This window comes from Oryzias melastigma, linkage group LG24 (assembly GCF_002922805.2).
Source record: "Oryzias melastigma strain HK-1 linkage group LG24, ASM292280v2, whole genome shotgun sequence".
Classification (NCBI taxonomy): Eukaryota; Metazoa; Chordata; class Actinopteri; order Beloniformes; family Adrianichthyidae; genus Oryzias; species Oryzias melastigma.
In genome coordinates, this window is record NC_050535.1 from 11,979,262 (window position 1) to 11,998,453 (window position 19,192).

The 19,192-nt window shown below is 39.0% G+C and overlaps 3 protein-coding genes across 6 annotated transcripts in view; 1 reads left to right on the top strand and 2 right to left on the bottom strand.

The window, feature by feature from the left end:
- The first annotated feature begins 840 nt into the window (after positions 1 to 840).
- Positions 841 to 6,799, top strand: LOC112158410 (C-1-tetrahydrofolate synthase, cytoplasmic). Its single transcript, XM_024291760.2, has 12 exons — positions 841 to 864; positions 2,697 to 2,799; positions 2,869 to 2,953; positions 3,453 to 3,512; positions 4,410 to 4,463; positions 4,541 to 4,677; positions 4,771 to 4,871; positions 5,220 to 5,356; positions 5,910 to 6,021; positions 6,093 to 6,220; positions 6,559 to 6,629; positions 6,719 to 6,799. Exons 2-11 carry the CDS (start codon positions 2,699 to 2,701, stop codon positions 6,610 to 6,612), a joined length of 969 nt encoding a protein of 322 aa, XP_024147528.1. The 5' UTR covers positions 841 to 864; positions 2,697 to 2,698; the 3' UTR covers positions 6,613 to 6,629; positions 6,719 to 6,799.
- Positions 6,800 to 10,495: 3,696 nt separating this feature from the next.
- On the bottom strand, positions 10,496 to 13,807 carry LOC112158552. 3 transcript variants are annotated; one of them, XM_024291997.2, is made up of 3 exons: positions 13,553 to 13,807; positions 13,333 to 13,450; positions 10,496 to 12,800 (listed from the first exon to the last, which is right to left on the bottom strand). In XM_024291997.2, the coding sequence occupies exon 3, from the start codon at positions 12,722 to 12,724 to the stop codon at positions 11,660 to 11,662; it is 1,065 nt and encodes a 354-aa protein (XP_024147765.1). In that variant the 5' UTR covers positions 12,725 to 12,800; positions 13,333 to 13,450; positions 13,553 to 13,807; the 3' UTR covers positions 10,496 to 11,659. The 3 variants fall into 3 exon arrangements, with proteins under 3 accessions (XP_024147765.1, XP_024147766.1, XP_024147767.1); XM_024291998.2 differs by having other exon boundaries at positions 13,333 to 13,454; XM_024291999.2 differs by lacking the exon at positions 13,333 to 13,450.
- A 1,867-nt stretch (positions 13,808 to 15,674) lies between these two features.
- Positions 15,675 to 19,192, bottom strand: part of zbtb25 (zinc finger and BTB domain containing 25) — a 4,005-nt gene continuing 487 nt past the window's right edge. Inside the window, exons 2-3 of one of the 2 annotated variants that reach the window (XM_024291973.2) lie at positions 18,605 to 18,784; positions 15,675 to 17,660 (exon numbers count right to left, since the gene is read on the bottom strand). In XM_024291973.2, coding sequence (XP_024147741.1) covers positions 16,508 to 17,660; positions 18,605 to 18,777 — 1,326 coding nt within the window. In that variant the 5' untranslated portion in view covers positions 18,778 to 18,784 and the 3' untranslated portion in view covers positions 15,675 to 16,507. Of the gene's footprint in view, positions 17,661 to 18,604; positions 19,187 to 19,192 lie in introns of those variants that run through there. The other variant, XM_036210627.1, reaches the window with a different exon arrangement.

The window sequence follows — 19,192 nt, forward strand, 5'->3', positions numbered from 1 at the left end:
CTTGATAAGTGTGGTACAACCCACTGTTGCACAATTATACGGAAGCACATTTGTGTCAAAATTACTTTGGATAAAATGTGCAGGATTGAAGCTGTCAAGAAAAAGTTAATGCTTTTTAAATGGTAGAATTCCTTTAGCAATTGTTGTTGATGTGTTGTGGCCCTTTGGTTACTATTTATTTATTATGTTTCATCATTAAAGTAGCAAAAAGTTTTTCTTTTCATTTTTTATGTTTGTATTAGGAATGATTTTCTTATTTAAATAAATCAGCTTTTTTGGTTTGCAGTATTTAAGAAAGGTGTGTAATTGTGGAAATTTAAACTTAATGTTCGTTGCTTAATTAAATTAATGATATAAAATATGCTTTTGCTTAAAATGTATATTTATAAATTGAAACATTTTTACAGTTTTTTTTAATTTTATGATAAAGAAATATGTTTTTTTTATTTGTTATTTTTTACTTTTAGCAATTATGTAACCTATATTTATAAAGCAGCTCGTGGTTTTGTAAAAATAAACATTTTTGACCAACTTGTTAAAGCCAACAAAATTGCAAAAACAGCCACAGTTAAATCAATTCTTACCCTAAATAAACATATTTGTGTTTACATTATTTACATGTGTTTCCTGATAAACCATGAAGCTGATTTAAACACGTAACTTTTGACCTGCCCTTATCTATCCGATAACAGAAATCTGTTGAGTAGTTATTGATCCAAGTGGTATTGATCTGCAGTCCGGTTGCATTTTCTTTTTGTCACTGCCGAGCTTCCATACTTAAACAGAAACCCCCACAGTTCTGCCAGAGAAACATCTGGAGCAGTTGAATTGTGGGTCGCGCTGGCCATCAGGTAAGCTGCTGCTGTGAGTTTTTCCTCTATTTTCCAGCATGTCCTCTTGTGTTTCTGCAGCTGCACGCAGAGAACTTAGCAAACATTCATTTTTCATTTGGTAATGTGGCGAAGCTGCAGCAGCAACAGTTGGAGCCAAAGCAGGAATTCCTCTGCTCTCATACTTTCCAGTAATGTAGGCTACATGTTTATGGAGCAGCTTCGTTCCCCTTCTGCCTGATCTGAAAACAGAGTGAGGATTATTTACAGGAAGTTTAGAGTGAAATAGCTTTGAGGTGGAGTTTAGGGACTCCTTCAAAGTGTGGGAATTTGCAGACTCCAGATAAAGTTTTAAGCCACACATTTACAGCTTGGTTTGTGTTCTAGAAGAGTTAAAAAGCATCTTGAGAGAGCTTCAAAGAGCTTCAAATTTTATGCAGAAGTGTTTTTAATTTTCATTTTTTTCATGTTCACATGTTAAGTTTGTACAGAGCCCCTAAAATAGTATCTGGTGCACAAAAGACACTAGTTTTCTTTTTTTTTTACTGTGATCTCCCTTTAGGGGCTATGTAAATGAGTGCTGCAGAAAAAAAACCATTCTTTATGGACTCTATTGCTTTATTGTTAGGTTCCCAGCAAAAGAAAAAAACAAAACAAACAAAAAAAAAACATATGTTACTTTTATGCTAGAAAGGTGTTGTTCTCTTCCTCCATTCATTTCGTCCCGGCTTTCCTGTACCTTTTCTTTTTAGTTTTTCTTTTTTCCCTCAATTTTTTTTTATCATTTTTGTCACTTTTCAGTCTGTATTCTACCACTCTTTTCTTTTTACGTTCTGTTCTTCTTCAATTCTTCTTCATTTATCTTTGTTCCATTTTTTGTAACTGATTTCTTCCTTTCTGCCTTTTTTCTGTCCTCTCTTTCTGTATCTCTTTCATCCTTTTTTATCAGTTTCTCTTAGAAATAAAGTTAAACAAATAAAGGATAAATAAAGTTATTTGAATTGAATTCTTTCTATGCCAATTTCTTTATTTCCTTTCTGCTTTTTGCCATTTTATTTTTTCATTATTTCTTCTTTCTTTCCTCCTATTCTTGCTCTCCTTCCTCTGTCTCTCACTTCTGTCTGTTCTATTCCTCCTTTTCTCCTTCCGTCCTCTTTCTATTTTGAATGTCTCACACACTTTTCTTCCTTTTTTTCTTTTTTTCCTTCTGTTGCTCCTTTTTTTTCTTTCTTTTTCAAACCATCATTACTCCCCTTCTTCCCATTAACTCCTTCATTATTAGATTCCCTTTTTCTTCAACCATTTTTATTTCAAAACAAAAAAAACCAGACAAAATGGATCATAAAATTAGCTCTCATTGTTACAAATAGCAACATGTAAAGTTATCCTCAGATCTGCCCCAACATGACTTTGTTTACACTTCAGAAAGAAATCCTTTTTTACTGACTTTAGCAATAAGGGTGCTGATGTGATACATTCAGAAAAACAGCTTTAATGTGTTTGCGTTTTTTTTTTTGTTTGTTTTTTTTTTTTTTTGTTTCTGATCTGATTTAGTGTGTCTTTTCTATACAAGTTAGGATTCTTCAAATTTAATTGGCTCAAGTTATCAAAAATACGTAAATTAAAGAAAAAATGTTTGGGTTTTTTTTGGCCTTAGAGACACTTGAGTGAACCAGCCGAAGTTTTTAATGAGCTGGTTATTAAAAAGATGTGTAAATCTTTTAAATTTAGCTCTTAAAATGCTTTTTACTTATATATGTTTTTGTAAATTAACCAAACCAAATAAGCCGTCATAGTGTGGGTTACTCATAACTCTTGGCTGACAGCTCCTCCACAGGATTTAAACACAATTTTTCTCCCCATCAGTCATGTTGTCCTTGGCTGCTCGTACGCTCCACGTTGGGGCTTCCTGTTGCCAAGGTGGCAGGCGCTTCATAGCAACAGTCATCTCTGGCAACAAGACATCCAGGTAGGTGTTCATCCTAGTTTCTCCAACCCGGTCCACTCTGAAGCTCTGACCATAGATCTGTGTGTGCAGGCTGGTGAGGGAGAGGCTGAAGAAGCAGGTGGAGAAGATGAAGAGTGAGTTCTCGGGGTTCCGACCCAGCCTGGTGGTTTTGCAGGTAATTCAGAATCACTGAGGAGGTTTAGGACTGAGCCTTTAGCTTTCCCTCCAGAAGGTTTTGGCGACACCTGCTGGTCAAACCAAATAACAGCAATTAGTAGCTGGTTAATGTTTTTGCTCCTTAGAGAACACTGTCCTGCATTTTTAAAATCCGACTTCGCCCTTTGATATCTACTATAATCATGAACTCATGAAACCAGGAAGTAGCTGCTGCCGAGAAGTTTCTCAGATGTGATAAAAGCTGGAACCTGCTGTGTTTTACAGAAGCTTCAGTCTTCCAGGCTTAGACTGGTCTGAACCAGAAAACCTGATCCAGCTCAGGTTCAGGGAACGGTCAGTCAGGTCCAGGCAGATCTGTCTCCTTCACACACAAAGCTGTTTATCATTAACCTGCAGAAGTTGTTGGTCCTTTGTTGTCGTCATCAGGACCAACCTGACCCAACGAGCTCACATGTCTGTGCTGAAACTGATCCGTGTGGGGGGGTGGTGTCTTTCAGGTGGGAGACCGAGACGATTCCAACCTGTACATTAGCACCAAACTGAAAGCTGCAGCTGAGGTGAGACACACACGTCATGCAGGATTAGAGTTAACAAATATGCACACAAAAACAGAGAATCGCTGCTGGTTGAGGGTGCAATTGATAATCAGTGCTGAAGATGCAAAGGAAGAGTGCTTAATCAAATCAGTAGAAATTTGTATCTTTAATATTATTAATTTTACAACACATTTTCAAACGATTTAAGAAATAAAAATTCAAAAATTACATTTTATTCTGTTATTTTTATGAATTTAAGGGTAAGATGCTTCTCAAGCAACTGGGTTTTTTTATTTAATTTGATTTTAAATGGTTTATTTCAAGCGATAATACAGGTACAATCGACTGTATTTACAACCGTACAAAGATATGTCAGACATAGCAAAAATAATTATAGATTGCTTGAAAGGGAGTGGAAGAAAGCGACATTATAAAGGTTGAGATTACACTAAATCAAGATGGCGCCTTGTGTGATCGACCATTTCTCCAGAATGCACACTTGAAATAAGGAATAAAATTTAGAAAAGAAAGCTTTTTGTTGTTAGAATCAAATTAAAATACTTATTATAATATTCAGTTGCTGTCCAGAGAGGAAAAATATATATTGGATCAAAATACAATTTTTTTTTTCAGGTTAACAGAAGTATTAAGTAGAGAAATAGATAACGGAACACTATATTTGAGGTACACTAATAAAAAAAATGAAATCTTTGGCTTGCATTGTTTAAAATGTTTCATTGGAGTACATTTGTGGCGGCGGATGATTCTATGTGGCACAGGGTATTTTATTTTGAAAGGAACTCAAAAGTATTTTCTCACATTTTAAATGTTTTGGTTGATTCCAGGTAAATATTAGTTACAGTTTTTTTATACTGTCCCCAAATATGCAATAAATAGACTCCAGATTCTTCTCTGCAGATCGGAATCGATGCCAAACATGTCCGGCTGCCAAAGACGGCAACACAGGATGAGGTATGAGACCAACCATCTTCTTTATTACTGACCAGATCTGAAGTTCTGACCACTGCTGGTGTCCTTTTGCCCTGCAGGTCCTACAAAGCATCATGTCCGTCAACGAAAACACATCCGTCCACGGTCTGATTGTCCAGCTGCCTCTAGATTCCATCAACCGAATCGACTCTGAGCTCATCACCAACGCCGTCTCTCCGGATAAAGACGTAGATGGGTCACTTCTCTCTTATTTTTGTCTCTAATTTTTATTGTTTGCTGCATGGTTTAAGGATTTTTTTAACATGTTTTCTTTGTTCTAAATGTGCAGTTTGAGTTGTATAAATGCAGGAAAGTTATCCCGAGGAGATCTGAAGGACTGTTTCATCCCCTGCACCCCCAACGGCTGCATGGAGCTCATCAGACAGACAGGTACAGCTCTGAATGTGGCTCACTTCTACCACAGTGACAGAAAGGTGGACCTGGACACCAGCAAAAGAAAAACATAAGAATTTAAAGTTCTGCGTTTGTGTCAAAAAAATGAAGAAGAAGAAGAAAGTTGGACTGATCTTCTGAGAAGCAATTCTGAATCTTGTTCCTGACCTTCCTCTTCATTCATCTCACACATTTCCATGATCTAAAAAAAGCAAAATTAATCATTTTGACTTTTTTAACTTAGCATAGACAGAATTTTTGTTGGAATAAATAGTTCTGAGAGGATGTTGTCACTTACTTTTATTTATATGTTTCATAAACTATGAACTTCCTGCTCCTCTGTAGGCGTGTCGGTGGCGGGCAAGCATGCGGTCGTCATAGGTCGCAGCAAAATAGTTGGCGCTCCAATGCACGACCTGCTGCTGTGGAGCCACGCCACCGTGACCACCTGTCATTCCAAGACGCCTGACCTACCGGAGCAGGTACTGACAAGAATGTAGAACTGCAAAAAGCAGGATATTCCTTTCATGGAGTAAAACTTAGGGCTGGGTATCGGTTATAATTTCCAGAAATTATTTGATTTGATTCACAAGAGCCTGAATCGATTCGATTCAGAATTTTTTTGATTCTTCAATTCAAATAAATGAATATGTATGTAAAGATCATTCACATTGTAAACATTGTTCTGCTTCTCCTGGAGGACGTTTCAGTTTGGCCACTAGGTGGCGATCGCGCTCTAGCAGTACACCTTATTCCAGAAGAAGAAAGTATGAGGAAAAAAACAATGTTTCATGCCACAAATTGTTGCTTTAAAAATATATTCTTACAAGAGTTTGGAAAATTCATGCTTGTGAGTTTGTAAAGATGTTCATTTAGACAGCAATGTAAGTTAACGTCAACCGAGTGTTAGCATTAGCCATCCTGTGGGAAATTCCATTACACGTTAGCATCAAGCTAGCATTCTTGATCTGTTAAACTTAAATTGATTAATCAATATTTTTTTAACCCAGCCCAAGTAAAATTATCCTTTTTCAGGTTAGCCGGGCCGACATCCTGGTGGTGGGGGCGGGCAGAGCGGAGATGGTTAGAGGAGACTGGGTGAAGGAGGGGGCGGTGGTCATCGACTGCGGCATCAATCATGTCCCAGGTTGACCATGAGCGTCAGTCAGTTCTTTGTGTGGATTATCGCATCTGCATGACGCCTGACCTCTGACACAGACGAGACCAAAGCCAGCGGCAAACGGGTGGTTGGAGATGTCCACTATGCTTCAGCCAATCAGAGAGCGGGATTTATCACACCGGTTCCAGGGGGGGTGGGGCCGATGACAGTGGCCATGCTGATGGAGGTTGGTATTTATTTATTACTTATAGGCATCCAACACCTTTATGTCCATTTTTAGATTAAATTATTATTTTTTTTATTATTAAGTAAGGATGTCACAATTATGCAACTTCAACTTTGTGTTTTCCAGTCACTGTATTATTTTATTTTGTTATTTATATTCCTTTTTTGCTTTTAAATGTAAATAAATTGATTGAATAGACAAAAATATTACTAAAATTAAATTCACTGTAAACTTTAATTTACTCAAAGCACTTTTATTTTTGCTGCCCTAAAACTTTCTAATGTTGGTTGCAAACCCCATAATTCACCTGGCAGTGAGTCGTGTTTGTGTGTTTTCAGAACACGGTGCAGAGCGCTCAGCGTTTCCTCCTCAGAAAGCAGCTGTGCAGGTGAAACAAGAACACTGGAAGGTAAAAATAATCAGAGTTCTTTGCAGACACATTACAAAACCATATTTTACTGGCATTTGGGGTTTTAACAGTTTTTTATCTGCCTTTAGGGTGATTTTAAGGCCCAGATCAACACTCACAAGAGCTTCATTGTTTTTCCCCGTTTGATTAAACCAATTTGTTTTATTTAAGTGTTTTACTTTCTGTTTTTTTTTTTTTCTGCTAATTTTAAAAGTGAAGAAAGAAAGCACAAACGAAGATATTTAATATTTTTTAAGCCCTCTAAAAAGTTGTTGTAATGAAAATATTTTTTTTTATTCTACACTAGAGATTAGCATTAAATTGTTAATAAAAAAGAGTGAACGAGGGTGAACAAAAGCAAAAATAATGGAATTCTGTTGATCAGGTGATATAATCAGAAAACTAAATGTTGATTTAAATGTGAAAAAAAGCTCAATTTAACATTCAAAAATAGCTTATTTTTAATTAAGTAATAAAAAAAGTAAATTGATGTGTAACTGACTGTGATTTTAATGTGAAAGCATTAAAGTTCCTTTAACAAGTGACCTTATTAATGTCAGAAAGATTCTTACATTTTTTATAACATCTGCTTTATAGTTTTTATATTTTCATGACTATAAAGAAAGAAAGAAAACAGAATGTCAATTTTTGCATTTTTCAAGTTAATATCAAATAACATGAACAAGATTATAACAAGATAGATTATTAACATGTGTAAAGCAAACAGCTAAAAACATATAAAGAATTGTCAGAAATGATTGACAGCCGTGTGATGCCATTTAGTCAGACTAACTGATGATGATTGTTGGTCAGGATGAAGGCAGCTCACTAGTCTGGAGATGAAGCCTGAAATCCTTTAGACTTTTTTATAATGTGATTTGCATTCTTGACCTTCATGCAAACTCTTTGGATGCTTTGAGATCTATAAACATCATTCAGGCATAAAGCTGCATTTTGTGAATTTCATGCATTTTCTTATCTGTATTTAAGATTTCATCCAAAAAATATTTATGTAAGATGACAAACATGCTACCTCCAATGTTTTGAGATAGTAAAAATTTAATTTAATACAAAATAATACACTATATTTAAATTTTAGACATTAGGAAAAAATAGATGATGTAGCTATTCATTGCAAAATACACAAAAGAAAGGACAAATTTGAGTGTGTGATTAAAATTTGCTCATAAATCAAAAATAATTTGATTTCATTCATATTCATTTAGCAACATGTTGTCCAAAATGCTACAAAAACCAATAAGAAAAAACAAATTGACCATGTAACTTACATTATTTATAATCCAATTCAAGATTATTTCAGCAAAATCAAATTATTGTAATTGACTAACAATTACATGAAAGAGGTTTTGTGTAGTCACTTTACTGAGACAGTAAAATGAGTGAAAACTAAATTTAATTGATGGTCTAAATTCTAAAACAAATAAATCAATAAACTAATGTGAGATGATTTGAAATTAAACTGATAAAAAGATAATTAAAAGTGTGCACATTTACAGTACCTGTTTTGTAAAAGAGAGGATTGGTGCTTTTATTGTTTTCTGATGTTTTGTTTTTTGTTGTGATGTTCTACGTCCTCATTTACTGTAAAACCAAGTGTTGGTTGTAATTATTCAACTATTTTTGTTTGTGTTGATCATCCTTCAGTTATTTAAAATTGATCATTACATGTTAATTATTGTCAGGTCATTTGTTATCAATCTTCTCGTTTTTCCCCGTTTGTCATATTGAACCATTTGTCTTTCTGTATGATGAGAGATGTCATTGTCACCCTAGTTTAGTATTTAAAAAAGTATTATGATCATGTAAATTATGTTTTAAAAACTTTTACAATAAAGATTAAAATATTAATAATTTATATACTAACGCTTTTTTCCTGCATTTATATGATTAATCTGTTCTGAACTACTTAAAAAAAACATTTGTTCATTTTTAAATCAAATAAAGGTTATAATTTCATTACCTTTTGTCTTTTGTTGACTTCCATAATAAAATTGTAATGTTTATCAAAAAATCAGGGCTAGTAATGCTCTTTTTGGGATAAATACATTTTAAAACCACCATAATTAAGTAATAATGTCGCGCTATCAACCACTAGTGTGAGTGAGGACTCCATTTGCAAAAAGTAACATAGGGTTTTGTTTCTTAAGCAGAGATTTCAACTTGTCCTTCACATCATTCATAAAATATCTTTATTAACAACCACTGATAAAAAAAAACACAATTGGAAGAATAGTCATCCTTTGTATTCAGCTGTATTTACAGTAAGGTTTGGACTCAGACTCAACCACTAGTGTTCAAAACAGGAACTTTTTTTCTCATAAGATGTAAGAATACTTTAACTCAACAACCACAATTTCCAGTTTTCTGTCATTTGAGCACATGTTAAAAACTACTGCAGTACCACAATTAATAAAAAATGGAAGCAGAGCAGGAAGCTGGTTTGCAAGGAAAGAAGATTGTTTTAAGAAATACACACCTTCCTCCTCTAACGAGATCTAGAAAGATAACCACAATCAGTCAGTTCAAGCCCACCCCTTGGCCCTCCCCCTGCACTTGTCCCTGTACTTAGGCTGTAACATGAATGGTGGATCTAGAAATGAGCGAATCAACCAGAGTGTGCAGTTAACTCTGCTCCCTTGTTACTGATAAAACATATGAATGGTTTCACACACACAAAATAAACTTTCAAAAGTACAAAAAAGATTTCAAATATTGATTTCAAAAATGGAATGATGTCAGGAAGCCCATGGAAAGAACTAAAAAGGTTATTTTGGATAGGAAGTATTCTCTAGATCACGCGTCAAAGTCAAGGCCCGGGGGCATGTATTAAAAGTTTTTAGGCTGTCTTAGCATTTAGCTAATATTTCAGCTACATGTTAGCTGTTTAGGCTAATTTAGGCTTTTTTAGGCTGTTTTGGAGTTTAGCTAGTAATTAGGCTATATGCTAGGTGTTTAGGCTAATTTAGGCTTTTTTTCAGTTTTTTAGTCTATTTTGAGGTTTAGCTAGTTTTTCCAGCTACATGCTAGCTAACCTAAGTTGTTTTTTTTTTTTTTTTTTTTTTTTTAGCCTAATTTGGCATTTAGCTAATATTTTATCTGGCTATCAGCTTCAGTGTTTTTAGCTGTCAATTTCAGCATTCGGCTATCAGCACTAGCATCTTCAGCAACAAAATTCAACCTACAGCATTCCCATCAGCATTATCACAGGTAATGCTATATCTAGGTCACAATTATTTTAAAAAGTTACGTTTTCAAAGTTTTAAAAATTTTATTATAGTTTGTTCAATAAATCTTTATCCTGTCCTAAGGTATGTTTTGGATTTATGCCCTTTGTGTGATTGAGCTTGACACCCCTGTTCTAGATCAAATGACCTTTTGCACCAGTCCAAAAAAATACAATAATAGATCATTATTGTTCCAATATAGAAGAAAGGTTTTTCACTCTTTGATTCATAGACCTTCATTTGGAAAAGCTGTGTATTATCCCTTCAACCCCTCACCCCTTCATACAGAACAGATGTGGGACAAAGAGGTAGAGAATAGAGTTCAAACCACTGACTGTAGATGAGAACTGGACAGAGTATGACGTCACTCAGTTCAGCAGATATTTTTTGTGATATGGATGTTTTTATGTTGGAACCAGAAATCGTCAGTGAGCAGTGATTAGTCCAAGTCGGTCTGGGTCAATAGTTCTATGGGAACCACTCACCACTCTGGCCAATCAGGAGTAGGCTTGTTGGAAGTCCACGGCCCTATAACGGCTCTATAACTTAAAGAAACTTGCACTACAGAACATGTTCAAAAAAGTATCAGAACAAGAATAGTTACTCTGACAAATAGACTGGCTGAGTAAAAGCTGTTTATTTTTCAATAGAAATCTATGGGATGGTGGCCTCTTGAAGCCAGCAGGTACTTCCTGTTTGGAAGGAAAGGGGGAGGGGTCTATCAGTCCAGTTGTCAATGGTTCAAACGCAAATGTAAAGTTCTGTTGTTGGGACTCTGAGGTACATAGTTGGTTATGTTAAGGTTCAGCTTAATATTTACAGTAGAATCTTCAAAACAAATTGTCATTATAACTGATAAAGATTTTGAGTTAACGTTTTTACATATGAATATTTACTAGGTAGTTTAGTTGACTAGGAAAAGCTAGCATGTTTTTATGGAACTGTGTTAAGCAGTTTAACACCTAAGATGTCGCCAATGACACCTAAATAACACACACTGTTTGACCTATCGTGACTCTTCAACCTTTCACGTGATCTACTTGAATTGGCTGATTTTGGCAGGTAGTGAAGCGGCTTTACCAATGGGCTTTTCATTGATGTGCAACACATTACTTACCCCGAGCTCACACAACTAGCATTACAGTTCTGATACGAGCACCGCAGTCTTTACATAGCTTTAAACGTGCAAGAGGAAATCCCACTGTAGATGATCACGTTCAGCCTCTGCGATCTGCTGGGTTCAAATTTTCGCCGGACGCAACAGCAGTGAATAAGGGGGGATTACTGTACTTCCTATATAAACGGCGGGTTATCGCATGAACCTATGTGAGTTCAGAGTTTTGCAAGGTCAACAGCAGAGCCTGTGGCTGCAGGCATCCTGTAGCCAATGGGAGACATCTGCTGTACCTAGACCGCTCCCCCCTCGCACCTGAGCTGTAACGCTTGCCGTGTGAACCCGGGGTAACGTGAAGTGTTGTGTAACAGCACTAAGTCGCTTTTCTCAACCACACAATTAGCTGAGCAACGTTGATCGCACTAGCACTTCAAAACTGTAAATTGTTGCCTATTAGCACAAGGCTGCTTTGCTCCACCTCAGAATCCATTGGAATTATGTCAACTGCGTAAATGGTCAAAGAGTTACGGAAGTCCAAAGAATGTAAATACCAGAGCTAAAGCTCGGCTGTTCACACACACTCTCCTTTTAGACCTATTTTAGAACAACTGAAGAAAATTGACTTCTATTCCAGAGGGTACTTGGTACCATCAGAGCAGGAAACATTCCTCTCAATTGATTCGGCCCATCTGTTTCTCTCTGGTTAGTTGATCCACAGCGGCAGTCATTGCGGTCTGGACCAGCGAGCGTGCCGTGTGATGCAGCTGCCGCTCGCTTGGGTTGAAGCCGCCCGGCAAATGGAGAACGTGAGAGCTGTAAGAGCCGCTGGCCCAACACTCTTCCTCTTCTTCATCCTGGACTGGAGGACAGAGCTCGATCCGAATTGAGGGTCCGTTGATGGAAGACTGAAGGGACCAGGAGTTGGTTTGATTGGTCTTTTGCTGAGAGGATTGCTGATCGCCGAAGTCCACCACGACTTTGACAGAGTCACAAAGGTCTTCTTCTGGTGACTCAACCTGCACCGAAACCCGGTTGTTGGTGAGGTTATCAGCGTCTAGGAGACCAGTTTGGGATTTCCTCCTAATGTCATCTTCAGTGCTCTGTGGTGGGACTGTGGTTTTTTGCAGCTCAATAGATTCATCAGCTTGAACATCAAAACCAGCTGGATCCTCCTCCACCCTTTTGTTCTCCACATTTTCCTGTGTGATGGAACGTCTCTTTTCTCTGATCAAAAAGAACCTACTTAGTTTTCCTGGAAGGCTTCGTAAAGCTTTACGGCCGGTCTTGTCTCCATTCCTTTTAAGAGAACGACAAGCGATGTTTGAGGTCAAGAACCTGCTGAACTTTGTCTTCATGTTAAACCTCTTATTGACTTTGAAGGCCATATCTCCTTCTACCTCATTCAGTGAAGCTGTTTTGAGCTCCTCTTGTGGTTTCTTTAAACTACTCTTTCTCCTTCGCATGCAAACTACCGCAGAGGAAAATCTATGACACCACCGATGTCTCGCCCTGGTCCTGGTGTTATTACCCTCACCAGGATCTTCACATTGATCCCTATCGGTTGGCTCCAACTTTTCAGCAACAGATAAAGCAGTTTTTGAGGTTTCATCTCTGTTGTCCAGTTTCTCTTGCTTCTCGTCCTCCTCTCCGTTCCTCCTGCTCCTCCCCTGAAACAGCCTCAGCAGACCGGTTGTGCCTTTCTTCACAACTGTCTCGTCTTTCTCTTCCTTCGCCATTCTTTAGAAGAGGACAAACAGGTTCTTGCTAGAGGTGTTTTTGGCTATCGTCTCTGCAGATGAAGCCCCTGAGAACCTGCAGACAACCAACCAAACCACAGAGATTTATGCAGATTTGTATGATTTATAGAGAGATACCTTAAAACCTGATGTGATTCAGCCTTTTTAATAATCAGATGATCAATAATTATTGAAATCTGAAAAGTAATTGGAAAGTTGAGGTAAAATTAATTATCCAGGGGCGTTTCCTGCAGCATCAAAAGATGAAATGACGTCAAACCTTGAGAACATCAAGTTCCTGAATATCCTGACTTAATTAGTTATCAATACTAGGGTCTCTAACAGACCGTAGAGTAATAAAAAGAATCTTTTCAGACCGACTCGCTTCTCTATTCATCTCATAGTGATGACAGGCGCTTTAACAGATGGAGGCATTAATTATGGCCTCTTCTTCTCAAGCTGTCTATAAATAGAAGGAAGTGAAGGTGGTGAAAGCTCTCACCGTGAAGTTCACAGTTCATCTCCAGTTTCCTTCAGCATCATCTCTACTTGATCAATTTCTGGAACTAAAAGCATTGACCTGTCAGAGGACCGTCTGGCTCGCTCACCTGCATTAATCCCGGCTGGTTAAAATGAGATGTCAGCAGATCGCCACGGAGGGAGAGCTGATCAGAGGCTCCCGATCACATCTGATCAGCTGTCGCCAAAGTTTATGGTGAGCCCCTCCTGGCTGACATGAGCGAAATCAAAGGCCATGATGTCATCAGACGCGCGCACAATTAAGGCATCAACAAGTAAAAGACCAAAGTGGAGGGAAAGCAGGCTTACCTGGCTCCGTCCGGCTGAAGCGATCGGTTTCTGCGACGCTTGCCACCAAGCTCGCCCCTGCTCTGCTGCTGCACAGCACCAGTTTCCATGGCAACTACTCTGATTGGCTTTTTGTTTCACATAAATTGTTTCTCCAATAAGGTGACGGTGGGGGGGTGGAGGGGAAGTTTTCCCCCCCAGGGGGGAGGCAAGATTTCATTTCCTCTGATGGGGCCCTGTCAGAATTTATTGCCACATTATCCGCGAGACTCGCAAGAGTCCACAAGTGTGTGACGTGCAACACGTCACCCTCACTGGAAATCATCTCAGAGAGAGAGAATGGACCACACAAACACATACAAAAACAGGCTGTACTGACTGGAACATTAGATCAAAAGTCAAAAATAATTACAAGTATGCCTAAAAAAAACACACAATTATGGAATAAACAACCAGAGAAACACAATTAGTTCACTAAGGACAAGGAGCTTGACAAAAACACAAAAATAACTCAGATAAATTTAGAAAACTAACAAAAATCCAGCCAAAAAAATACAAGAAAAGCCTCAATTAGTGGATTTACTGGTGTTCATGGTTGGTGGTCCAGATTTGATGCAATGTACAAGTTGAAGCAATGCATGCTGGTTAAAATTGGGACTAGATTTAAATTATCAAGTGCAAAAAAAATAATTAAATTATAACAAATTGTATTGATGTGATAAGACAACCTCAGTTTTGAACTAGTGGTTTATAATAAATAAAAATTAACACTTTGAAAATCCGCTCTACTCTATGTGTATATTTAGGTTATATATATACACATTTTAGGAAATGCAACTCCATTTCTGTCTGTAGCCATGGAGAGTCACAGTTTCTTCATCTGTCTCTAGGCAATGGAGCTCTGACCAATCAGATCAGCAAACAGGTATTTCTGCTCCGATAAGGACTATGGGTAATGTAGTTTACAACTGAGTTTAATATGCGATTTGAAAGGAGTTTGTTGTGAGGTGCTTAAAGAGCGCTCATTTGACTAGTGGAAAAAGACATTTATTTACAAAAAAGTCAAACTTCCATCAACAATAAACAACTATGCACAAAAAAACTTTGTCTTTTTTTTCTTTACAGCAAAAACATAGAAGATCACGACATTCACTCGCTCAGCAATCAGTAATCGATGAACCTTCAGCTGGAAATCATATTAGTAAATGCTGGTCATGTGACTCTGACTGAGACGACAGAGCACTTTAAAAAAGCAAACCACCATTTTTACTGCCTGTATTTGACATCTAAAAGTTTAAGGAATATTTAAACAATTAATAAGCTGGTTATTCTACCTTGAAAATGAGTTGGAGTCTTACTGAAATAACCCCCCCCCCCTCCAAAAAAAGAAAGAAATAAAGGTTAAATTTGACCATAGGAAAAAAATAAAACAGAAAAAAAGACAGGAGTGAAATAATGCCGAATATTGGAAAAATTGACAAAAAAGAGGAAAAACAAGATGAAGGCACATAATAAGACTAAACAAAGAAAGATGGGTAGCAAAGAGGAACTAAATAGGCAGAGTAAACGACTATGTTAGTGCTCATTAGAAAAAAACTCTGGAGTTTTATTTTGAAAGGACATCAGAAATTGTATTTTATTCTTGTTTTACTAAACAAACAAGCTTACAGTGAAAATGATGACTGTTTGCAAAGACGAGTCATAAAGACTCCTTTATCGTCTCTTTGAGGAGAGGAACTTCAGTTTATCCTCTATCAGGAAACAATGTTTTGAATTTACTGACCTTTAATTATGATCCATTTTATGCCTTAATAACAGCTGCCATTACGGGTGGATAAGTGCTGTCTGTGGGCAAAAATGGGCAAACCTGTATGGGGCAAGTAGGTGGCTTCTACAAAAATTTGAAGATTGTTCACGATTCAGCGAGCCTGTAGAGCGAAAATGTGGATGTACATTTTTTTCTATGGGCATGCTGCAGGTGACATGTCGTAGCAAACTTAAGTAAACCCATGAAGGTAAGTAAGGGGCAAGTAGGTGACACACAGGCGTGTCTTACAGATTTTTCCTTTTTTCCAACCCCCCAAACCCTCACCACTTCACTGTCTACGACCCTCCACTGGCCCGGACACCCCGAAAACCTGCAGCACCATACGTATCAACCCCCAAATGGGGCCATTATCCTCCATAACTGAAAGGTACTGTGTTTACAGATTTCATTTAAGACTTAAAATTTCTCTAACTTTGGCTAAATCTGAATTCTTTCCCTACAGCTTCTCCCTACTTATTTCTTGTAAAATGTGTCCATTTTCTATCTGTTAATCTTAATGTCCCTTTAACTCCAATTAATAGATCATTTCTCATTTTTGATCAGTCAAAACAAAGCTTTGTGCTTTTCCTGGTATCTTTTTTCCACCTTTTTAGTTCTCTAACTTAAATATGTTGGTGAAACAAAAACAAAAATCTATTTTTTTTTCCAGAAGGTTGGTGGCAAGGAAGATTCTGCAAATCTGAGATGAAGCAGAAAGCCAACATTTGTGGATTGTTGCCTAATCTTTAAACTGCATCTGAAAGGAATTGCTGGCAGACAGAGCTGCAGATTGTCAAGAAGCTCTAAAGGAGAACGACTGTCAGACGCGACCCCAAGCATCTGACGACACCGAAGCCTGATGGGTCGCCTTTCTCCTCACTGCTTTGTAAACCCGCACATAGCTGCTGGCGTGGAATCTCCAAGTCGGCGTCGCTGTGTGTTCGCACTCTTTAACAAAGAGAATCGGAGAATCTGACGGAGTTTTTCCCATTTAGGATTGATGGTCCAGAAGCACAAAACACGACCGAGACCCATTCCACCAATCCTCTAGGCTCTTCAGAGTCCCACCAACACCATGACCACATGATTGATTCACATACACACACCTTCACAGGTACAGAGCCATTAGAAAACAAACATCCAAACAGTCTTGTCGCCATTGGGCGCCATCACTCAACAGGAACGCCATCCACGCTCTCCTGGGACACCTCTGAGTCCAGTGAGTAGCAGGAGCTGCCGTTGTCCTGAGCATCCCTGTTGGCATCCTCAGAGAGTCCTGAGGCTCCACCCGTGTCTGCCCCACCCTCGCAGAAGTGGGTGGAGCTCTGGAACAGCTGGCTGCAGAGGCGGCTGTAGCGGTGGTAGCGTCCGGGCTTGCCGGTGTGGGTGTACATGTGCTCCTGCAGCTGGCTCTTGTGGGTGAAGCGCAAGCTGCAGACGGCGCAGGCAATCTTCCGTTTACGTGAGTGCAGAGTGGTGGGGGCGGGGCTGTTACTACCTCCTACCCCACGGCTCCTCCTCAGCTCCGCCGCCAGCTGGTTGGCGAGTGCCTGACTTTGCCTGAGCGCCTCCTCCAGACAGCCTGCATCCAGCTGCTCCTGAGCCCCCGGAGGACCTTCCTCCACACCAGCGTCCAGCTCTCCAACCTGTGACAGCCCCTCTATTAGGCGGGTGGGGTTGAGGGCGTGGCTAAACAGATGCTCCTGCAGGTCTTCTGGGGATGAACAGCGCTCTCCGCACCGAGGACATAGCAACACGAGTGAGCGTTCTTTTTGTTCAGCTAGGGGCCCCTGATTGGGACTACACCCTTGACCTGGGGAGCCTACAACAGTCCCTTCTCTTCCCTCGCCATCCTCCTCCTCCACACATTCCTGTTTGATGCGAGCCGAGATGTCCGAGTCGTCTCCAGAAGCCACAGAGCAGACGTTACGCAGCGCCTGGGGGTCAGAATGAACCCCTTCCAGTCCGACAGCGAGCGACAGCTGCGAATGGGACCTTACTCCCCGGTCTGTGGAACAACCATCCTCAGGGGTGCCGCGGGACACCGTGGTGGCCTTGGGAACTCCCGGCACCCCCTTGTTGGCTAACTGGGAAGATATCTGGATGCCATACAGATTGGACATGCGGACCGCGTCTGCAGCAGCATCTGCGGTGCCCTCGCCGGGTTTCCGGCACAGCTGGTAGGCGTGAAGGAACTTGATACCATCTTGGAGCCGGCTCTGGTCTACAGGCTGTTTGGGACACATGCCTGTATACATGATGTGTAGGAGATAGCTAAAAACGTCAGGCTGGATGTCGGTGGGTTGAATCTTTATGCACTCACTGAGGACAAAAACAGACAGTCGGCGTCAGAGATCACAAAGAACCTACGACTGCATACGATGGACACATGACCTGTATGGAAAACAGTTATAAAAGTGAAATACTGATAGACTTATCTCTGACTCTTTTGTCTCACTTAACGCACTTTGTAGTACGATACGCCTTATTTATGACATATGATTGAAAATAGACCATTCTTTCACAGTGCACACTGGTGCTGGGCGACAGAAAAAAATACATATCACGATACAAATTATGTTATATCACAATAACGATACATATCATGACATAAAATAATAAAGTATATTTCCAGTTATTAAAAAAAGCTCTCGATAGTTTTACTTTGAATGATTGATTGATTTCAAGCATTGTTTGAAAAGGAGTGGGAAGAAGCAAATTTATACAATCCCACCCCTCAAAAAAACTTTGAAAACAGGAAGCTTCACTGACACTTTATTTTGAAGATTTGTTTACTTCCGGTGACGCCACTCATTCGGCTTTGTTTTAGTTCATAAATGAAAATCCAACATTATTCTGTATTTCAGAACAATCAATATTTTACTACATGATAATTCACTACACTCTACTATATTTATAAAGATCGTGAATCAGCTATTTGGACGTTGCGAATATTCATACTCAAATTTTTTACACTATACTGCGAGAATTTACAGGCTCATATACTTGTTACAGCCCTGTTCCACAACGTATTTCTTCTAAGCTCATGTTCATTTCTGTGGACTTTCTGAATAAGACTTTTTGGGTATCTAGGACTAAGTGAGCTTCCATCTCATTGTATTCTGAAAATCTATCTTTGATTAATAATAAAATAAATAACCAAAGTTTCAGTCCAGCTTTTTTAAACCAAGGACCTTGTTCTTGTAGCTCACGTGTCTTTTACCAAACTATGTTTGACTATTAAAGGAAAACGGAAAAGTTCTTACCTGGACTGATGGATGAAGATCATTTTGAAGTAGTTGGAAAAGGCGGCCAGCACAGCTCGATGAGCTTTGAAGTAGACGTTTCCAATGGCGACGGTGCAGTCACAAAGAAAGCCAAACTCTCTCTGCACGTTGAGCTGCTGCAGCAGGAAGAGGCTGTGAGACGACACCTCCATGACCCGTCTGAAGCACAAATACACAAACACTGCTGAGTCCTGGAACCAAACATGGATCAGCAGTTTTGCAGATCTTTGTTCTGGTTATGTTGTCACAAAACAAACAAGAACGTCTGTCACAAAGCCGAAATAATTCAGTTCTGTATCACTTTTTTTTCAAAAAAAAAAAAAAAAAAAGAGTCCCAAATGTAGCTGGAGTGTCTGTGATGAGATGCTCAGGCTCCACCTGTACACCTGGCAACTGTCTGTCTCCAGGATGCTGCTACCCTCTGACGTCACAGAATCCCTTTCAGGCCTATTCCACCTCAGGGTTGATCTCAGGTGTGACAAAACCGAAGTCTGAACACCTGAGAATGTGACCTCTGATCACACTGAAGGTCAGAAGGAGGAAGAGGAGGGGAGGAGACAATCAGGA